At 35.7% G+C, this 9,110-nt stretch overlaps 1 protein-coding gene across 1 annotated transcript in view; it reads left to right on the forward strand.

Moving 5' to 3' along the window:
- Positions 1-9,110, forward strand: part of LOC21393280 (mediator of RNA polymerase II transcription subunit 25) — a 47,538-nt gene extending 38,428 nt beyond the window's left edge. Inside the window, 1 exon segment of the mRNA XM_024171816.1 lies at positions 8,180-9,110. Coding sequence (XP_024027584.1) covers positions 8,180-8,803 — 624 coding nt within the window. The 3' untranslated portion in view covers positions 8,804-9,110.

Raw genomic sequence — 9,110 nt, forward strand, 5'->3', positions numbered from 1 at the left:
CGGGCTTATCTTGACATCACCTATGCCTGCCACAGTAGTTAATGATCTGTCGGCTGTGACTATTTTCCTATTACTTGGACATGGGGTATATGAGGAAATTTTATTTTGATGAATGGGTCATATGGTCGGTAGCTCCCGAGTCAATAATCCAGGAGCTAGTAAAGGCTATATCCGAGACATTTAATCCAATGGAGAAGGGAAGTTTACCTGAATACGCCAGTGAACAAGTACCTGATGGTTTTTCAAGATTGCCAATAAGTGATCTCACCCTCTCAATTTCTTCTTGGCTGAGATTTCCCATCTCTTGTGATGTCCCTTCATGCGGTGGCACTGCTACAATTTGGGCTCGTCCATTGTTCCTTGGTTGCTCTCCTTTTTGTCCCCACTCGCGGCTTGGTGGTTTTACATGCAATTTCCAACACCGCTCACGAGTATGACGTGCCTTCTTGCAATAGGTACACCATAGAGTGTCTTTGTAGTCACGGTTTTGAGTCTTTGGCTGGCTGATCCTCCCATTCTTGACCGCCGGCACTTTTTCTACATTTGTGGCTGTCTTATTGCTGTTACTAGCAACTAAAGCCGAACTATCAATCCCCTTTGGTTCAAGCATCAATTCCCTTCTACTTTCTTCTCCTCGGATGAGTGCCACCACTTCATTGAAACTTGGAACTTCCTGTTTGCCAAGAATCTGAATTCTAACTAAATCAAATTCTGGATTGAGTCCAACAAGGAAATCATAAACTCTATCTTGTTCAATAAACTCCTTCAAAATTGCTGCATCATCGGGACACTTGGTCTTAATCACCCTATAATGATCAAGTTCTTGCCACAGAGCCTTCATTTGATTGGCATATTAAGTGACAGTCCTATCTCCTTGTTTTGCAGCGACCGTCTTAACTTTGACTTCGTAGACTTGGGCAGCATCCTTTGCCTTGGAGTACGTTTCTTGAATTGCATCCCATACATCCTTGGCAGTGGCCAAGACCATACATGTATCGCTAATCTCCGGATGCATGGAGTTCCATAGCCATGCCATGATCATCGAATCCTCCTCATCCCACGCTCCAAATCGTGGATCTTCCGGTTTTGGCCCGGTCCCTAAGATGTGGCTGATTTTTCCTTTCTCTTTCAGCACAGTCCGGACAAGTTGAGACCATTTAAGATAGTTTTTTCCATTCAGCCTATATGCGGCATGAATGTTCTGCAATTCCCCGGCTTGAGGCCTAACGATTTCTGCATCCTCCGACTGTATCGTAGCTGTTGTTTCTGCCACCTCCGACATCCTCAATCAAACCAAGTAGTCCCAAGGCAATTAAGGCCGGTTGAGTCAAGTAAAATATCAGCGATGAAGGCTTATACAATTCAGGCACTCTCTTACGAAAGCTTCCTGGTAGCAGTGGCGGCAGGGCAGGAAACAGGGGGCAGCTCCGTACAAATCCGTACAATTTCGTAGTTTCAGAAAACTCCTCGGCAACAGGACAGAAAAAGAAAAGAGAACCCTGCGATGAAGGCTAGGGTTTCCATTCCCAGAAAAAGAGCCTAAGGCTCTGATACCATGTGGAAATTTGAGAGGAAAAATTGAAGGGATTGTATATTACATGACAATTACAACTGGTTTATATACAGGAGCCATAGCCTATAGAAACGGCAATCACATCCCATAATATGTGGGATATCACACTAAAAAAGGAAACTAACCAAATCAACCTAATTCTAGGGAAACTAACTATTATATTCAAACTTTTCTAATTTAGTCTATACACGTGTAAAACACATTCTTCCACATAATTAATAGTAATTAAATAAATAAATAATTAGATAATTGTTTATTTTTCATGTGATTATTGAAATTTCTTTCTTATAAAAAAAAAAAGATAATTAGAGGTTAAATATTTAGTTAAATTTTTTTTTATAATAAAAACTCTATTGATAAAAATCAATAACAAAGGCAGAGGACAAAGCATCCTCAAGCCGAAAAGAAACAAAATGGCCAGGTTTGAAAAGCTGACCAAAACTAAAAGAATAGGATAAACACATAAACCAATCTCTCAAATCAATTACCTATTATATATTTTCAATTCAAAATAACCAAAGAACATGGGAACCCTTTAAATGCTTTATCTGAAGCAGCCCATAGCGATGCAGAGAATTTAGCCTTCTCAAAAGTATCAATTATCTCCATCTCCTTTTCCTAAAAAATTTTACTATTCCTTCCATCCACAGAGACCATAGTAATGAAAGCACCGTACTATTCTATAGGACTCTGGCCTTGTTAGAACCAAAATCCACAACTCTCTCAACCATCTAAGAACTACACTTTGCTGGAGTTGCCCAACTAAAACGCACCTCCATACTTAGCTTTTTCCAAAGTGACCTGGCAATCCTACAATGTAGTAGTAGGTGATCAATAGTTTCTTCATTTTCCCTGCAGAGAACACACCAAGATGGGGAGAGCACCAAATGAGGGTTTCTCCTCTGTACCCTATCGCAGGTATTAAGTGCACGTTTGGTTCATGGGTTCGAAACCATGATTCAAAACCATTCTCAGTTTACGTGTTTTTTTATGAGAGAAAATACTGTAGCGAGCCACGAACCATGATCCAAACCATAGCATGAATCCTTGCTCCAAATGCTGCATAAGTTTCCCATGAAAGACCAACCAAGCAAAGACTTTAATTCTATGGGACACAAGACTTCCAAATGAATTTTAAAGGTTCAAAATTCGGGATATCAACTTTGTCCACTAAGGAACTCAAATGGGATCGACACAAAGAACCTAAGGGAAGGGATCACACAACCAAACTCTACAATTAGGTGAAGCTGAACAATTTGAAACGAAATTAAGAACTTGAAGTAGAGAATGCAAATCCTCCACCTCTCTATCATTGAGGCCTCTCCTAAACTACGGTTCCTTTGACTCATCATTAGAACCTAAGGGAAGGGATCACACAACCAAACTCTACAATTAGGTGAAGCTGAACAATTTGAAACGAAATTAAGAACTTGAAGTAGAGAATGCAAATCCTCCACCTCTCTATCATTGAGGCCTCTCCTAAACTACGGTTCCTTTGACTCATCATTACTAGACAATGATATAATATCATAAATTAAAGCATTTGGAAACTCCAAAAATCTAAAGAGCCGCGGAAATAAACACTCCAAAGGTTCATTGTTACACCATTTATCTTTCCAAAAAAAGATTATGTTGCCGTTTCCCACACTCAATTTGACATTTTGAAGAAGAGAATTCAGCCCCTGAGAGATAAATTTCCAAGGATTTCTAAAGGATCCTCTAGTCACAATGTTCAAATCCCAGCCATTAGGTTGCAACCCATACTTCGTGTGACTCTAGCCCATGATGAATTTTGTTCCAAAGGAAACCAACACAACCTCCATTTTGCTTACTCCTCGTAATGGTGTCCCAAGCTACCAAGCTCTTCAATTTACCACCCTCCTGGTTGTCCCAAAGAAAAGACTGCATAACCCTCTCCAACAGTTAAACTACCGACCCAGGCATCTTGAAAAGGGACATATAATATATTGGCATACTTGCAAGAACGGATTTGTAACGCCCCCAGCACTAAACCAGTCTAAGGCCGAATTTAGCGAGGTGGTGCTACTTAAAACATACTTTCTATACTTAAAAAAAATAATGTCATTTTTAAGATGCGGAAACTTGTGGTTGATTTCATCACAAACTTTTCCTAAAAGTTTTTGAACAAAATGAGTAAGTGCGCAACCACAAATCTTAAACATTAAATAGTTATTCAAAAGCGACATAGTAACAAAACAAAACATTTTGAGCCCATCTATTGTTTGGAAGTACATATAAGCTAGATGCCAGATGTAAAACTTGGAGTACTCAACCAACCTTGGAAATCATTTTTCTTTTTACTCTTCGGTAACAACAACATCATCTGCATCACAAAGTAAAACTAATGAGCAAAAACTCAGTAAGTAGATTTCAAATAAAGTAAGTATTTAAAATCTCTGTGGCTAAAATCTCTTTGTTAATCATTGTTCATAAACTTTCATACTTATTCTTAGTTTAGGTATGATAGAGAACTTCGGTTTCAAGTAATCCTCTCTATACATGACCTTCTCTAATTTTGGCCAATTCTCTTCTCTTAAACACTAAGCGGGGTTTTTAGAATCTCTTTCTCTTGTGATCAACAAGAGACTTCCCACTAGTATTTTTTTCTAGTTGTCTCAAAGAGACATTTTCTCTAATTTGGGGCACCGGTCCCTCGCCCCCCTGCTTCCCCAGCCTCTCATCCATATACCATACCATAAAATCTCTTAAAACATAAAAACATAATAAGCAAATATCATAATCTCTTTCAAAATAATTAATCATGAATACTCTTTGAACATAATCATATAGGGTCTTGTGATGCAGTTTTGAAATGCTTTTAACTCTACTTACCTGAATTTCGATCACCACTTTGCAAGCACAAACTAGCTAGTTGTGGGGAGCCTTCAATGTGTTAATTAACCTTTAAAAACCATAGCTTTCAAAAATCACATTCATATCATCATTTAACAAAACGCATAACTGCGCATTGTTATGAAAATATTCATAACAAATTCATCAAAACTCAAAATATTATGAGACCAGTGGTAAATAAAAGTACTCAAAACCCTCTTTTTAGAGCTACTACATGATAGGTTTTAGATTTTTCAAACCAACCAAAAACAGCCCGAAATCCATATTAAAGTATAATCTCGTCAGGAAAATGAAAGCTTCTTAACTGAACTTATAAAATTCATAACTAAATGTAGAAAAATCCATTTGGAGTGATTCAAAGACTCACGTAACGCTTGAGATGTTTACTTTAATAGAAAAATATAAGATCAGTCAAAATCATAAGTATATATGGCACGAAAACATAATCTACATAGGTTGTACAGAGGACTTATATTTGAACATTTCATCAAATACCTAGCATGCAGATCTTAATCTTCAAAGACCACTCTCAAATACATGAATCATCATCTTAATAAGAGTGTATCTTCAAATAATCATCAATAATATCAAGCTAAAATTATTAATTTCACCTAGAAACCAATATTTGAACCAAAACCTCAAGAAATTCGTTTTTAAGAGTTTACAACCAACATGCATGATAAACTCCATCAAAAATCTGAATCTCAAGTAGAATTTCAACATCGTAATCTCTGAAATCTTAGTTTCTAATATAAAAAAGAAGTTACCTCAAAGAAAAACGTGTTCCCAAGTGAATAGAAGCTCAAAACTTGGTGGTTATTTTTGGTTCTAGGTTGAAAATGAGTTGAGATGGGCTGGTTGAGTCTTTAGCTCATTCTCTCTTAAAAACCTAGGTTTGATTCTGAGTTTTGGGTGAGAAAATGAGTGAGAAGAGAGAAGAAAGTGCTATGGTCGGAGTTCTAGGGTTTTTTGCTGAAATAGACCCAAAAATGAAGTCTAAACTTGATAGAAACTAAGCAAAAGAAAAGTGGCCTTATAATAGAACAAGTGCCTAGGTTTTTCTAAGCCTCTAATAGCTATCATAACCTCATAAAATCAGCTCTAAAGTCTATTTTTCTTCTTCAATTAGGTGCCTAAAGTTCACTCAATTTGCTAACATAGACTTCTCACACCAAAAATTCAAAATAACAACTCTAAAGTCTATTTTTCTTCTTCAATTAGGTGCCTAAAGTTCACTCAATTTGCTAACATAGACTTCTCACACCAAAAATTCAAAATAACAACTCTAAAGTCTATTTTTCTTCTTCAATTAGGTGCCTAAAGTTCACTCAATTTACTAACATAGCCTTCTCTCACAAAAACTAAAAATAGCAACTAAGTCCTCAACACATTTACATAAAACCATATAATAAAAATATAAAATAATGATTCATCATTAAATCAATCATAATAGAGGTAAAATATCATATCAAATAATCATAATAAATATCATTTTTCTTCATAAGTTTAGCACATTGAGTTCCCACATCGAGCTAGTTGCACTGCACATTAAAACTGAAAACTCAATTAGCAAAGCTATAAGTTTAATAAAATCATATGATAGCTATAATAATAAAATATAATGCCAACAAATAACTTTTAGGTAAATGGTAAATGTGATGCATGATTTTAATTTACTAAATTTATTTATTATTAGCTTAAGGCTTAATTAAATCTCGGGTATTACAGGATTGAATTAAAGTTTGCCTTAACTATTGAATTAAGTAACCGTAGCTATTAATTAATAAACTAAATGATTTACTAATATACAATTATTTACTAAATACTAATTAATTGTTATTATAATAATTATTGTTAGTGCTACTAATTAGTTATTACTTACTAATAATTGGTAATTAAGATACTTACAATTATTAGCATATTACTAATATATTAATTACTAATATCCTAATTATTTTTACTAATTAATTACTTAATGTATCAATTAAATAACCAAACAGAGTTTTTAGAAACCTAACCAAACACAGTTTCACCTTTTCTTATACTCAAAAACAATCTCTTAGACAAACAACCGAACTTAATTTAGAAATTACTTAGCACTATTCCCAAAAAATTTCTTATTTCCTTTCTCAAACCCAAAACAAAACCATTTCAAAAGCACTTCCAAACAGGTCGATAAATTCCAAGTCTAAATGGATTCCAATTCTTTTACATCCACTATAAAACTTTTCAAGGTTTCTTCAATATCAAAAGTGGCCAGCAAAATTACAGTAACATTTTATTTCATAGCTATCTGGTTGGTAACAAGTTAAATTGTTTTCAACATGTACATGTTGCTTTTGATTTTGAAGGTGTTGGCCCAAAATGACTACCCAAAAGTGGGTGAATTGGATTTTAAAAATATTTTAAAAGTTTTATAATTATTAGAAAAGCTTATCACTAATATTCAATCTCAAGAATCAATATCATAATACACATTATGCAAAACTCAACAAAAAGGATTATCAACCAATTATGCATTGTAGATCTTCACAAATCAACTGAACATTTGCAATGAACAAAAAGAGCAAGGAGAGAAGAAATTTTAAACGAGATTTATAGTGATTTTGCGATAAGCCTACATCCACTGTCACCAAGCAATTTGAGTTTGACCAATTCCACTTTCTTGATCGTCTTTTTGGCACAATATCTCCAAGTACAAACGGTGACTTCTCTACCCGAGGTTCACCGCACCTTCAACGACTGTCAAGTTTCAATTTGGATGTTAGCTATCCTTTCCACACCAAATTAACTTAGGGATTGGCAACCTTACTCTTGATTTTTGTTTAGAAAGTTTGCTTCATTCAGGAATCTCTCCTAGTAATGTTTTGATACGAGTTTTCAAGCTAGGAGATATGTGAACACTCAATAAGTGCTTGTCAATGCCATTTTGCTCAAGAGTGTTTTTGTAATCAATGCTCTTTCTAAGCAGTAGTAAATGCCATTTTGCTTTGAAAAAGTATGAGAATGTTTTTGACAAGTTGAGATCTTTTGCATTAGTTATTTGATAATTTTAGACCTCAAAAACACTAATATATGGGGGAAAAAATATATCCAGTTTAAATTATACCGATCCACTGGACCCTCTCATGGGTTGACCAGAAATGCTTAAAACCCTCGAACAAGTCGACTGAAAATGTGCAGTGAAGAATTATCTCTCTACTGCTGATCCACTGCAAAAATTTGTCTTGTTTTTCATTTCCTATCAACTTGATCTTGATACAAAGAAAATTTATTCTCAATATCTTGATTGAGTACACGTTTATGTCTCAAAAAATACTTCTCTCTACTTTAAAAAATCACTATGAATAGATTTTTTTGCAATTTTGTAAAATGTGAATCTTTAAAGTGTGCGTGTTGAGTCAAAACCATTGAAACAAGAATTAAATGCTCACTCAAGCAATACAAGACTAAGATAACCTAGTAGACTAGTCCTGTGAATCTTCAAACTTCAAGCTCTTTATCCATCTTCAATCTTTTTCTTTCAAATCTTGAGTTGATCATAATTGTTAATTTTGCTTATAAAAATTCAAGATTAATTCTTTGTAATTTCACAATCAATTGTTTGTCATCATCAAAATTATCATTAATTAAACCTTGGGCCAGCAAAAAGTTCCTTAAATATTACACATTTCATGCTCTAGTATTTCTGTCAGATTCTACCAGTATCCTAAGGGATCTTTGTGTAACCAGGACATGGTCGTTTTTAAGCCACAAATATCTCAGCAGCAGCAACAACAGCAACAGATGCAACAACAGCAACAAATGCAACAACAACAACAACATCCTCAGCTACAACAACATCCCCAGTTGCAGCAACAACAACAGCTTCCTCAACTTCAACAACAGCAGCAACTTCCTCAACTGCAACAACAGCAGCAGCTTCCTCAACTACAACAGCAGCAGCAGCTTCCCCAACTACAACCACAACAGATGCCGCAATTACAACCGCAGCAGCAACAGCAGCTTCCCCAACTGCAACAGCAGCAGCAAATGCCGCAATTACAACAACCACAACAACTTCCGCCATTGCAACAGCAGCAACAAATGTCGCAATTGCAACAACAGCAACCACTTCCGCAGCTGCAACAACAACAGAATCAGCTGTCAGGACTTCAAACGCAGCAGCAACAGCTTCCTCAACTTCAACAGCTGCAGCAAATGCAGCAACAACAACAAATTCCACCGCAACAACAGATGGTAGGTACAGGAATGGGTCAAGCTTATGTTCAAGGTCCGGGTCGGTCACAGTTGGTTTCACAGGGACAAGCTTCGTCGCAAGTCCCACCTACCATGCCTGGAGGCTTTATGAGTTAAGAGCTGCTCGTTTAAGCAGGAAGGAAAAAGAGTGTCAATAGATTGTTAGGAAATTATCCTGAAAGGAACTCCGTTTAGAAGGTCATATAGGACCACTAAAAGCAGTAATTATCTCATCTTTGAACAACTAGTCAGTTTATGGATAGAATTTGTCCCTAATTGGACAGTAACTTATATAAGAAAAATAATCCTAGAAAAGATTGTCAGATTTTTTATGGTCACCAAAACTTATTGATAGAATCATTGTCTAAGTGCATAAAAATTTAGCTATCATTGCATTGTGCTGATCAGCTGATACAAAGAAATA

Source organism: Morus notabilis, unplaced genomic scaffold (genome assembly GCF_000414095.1).
Source record: "Morus notabilis unplaced genomic scaffold, ASM41409v2 Scaffold454, whole genome shotgun sequence".
Classification (NCBI taxonomy): domain Eukaryota; kingdom Viridiplantae; phylum Streptophyta; class Magnoliopsida; order Rosales; family Moraceae; genus Morus; species Morus notabilis.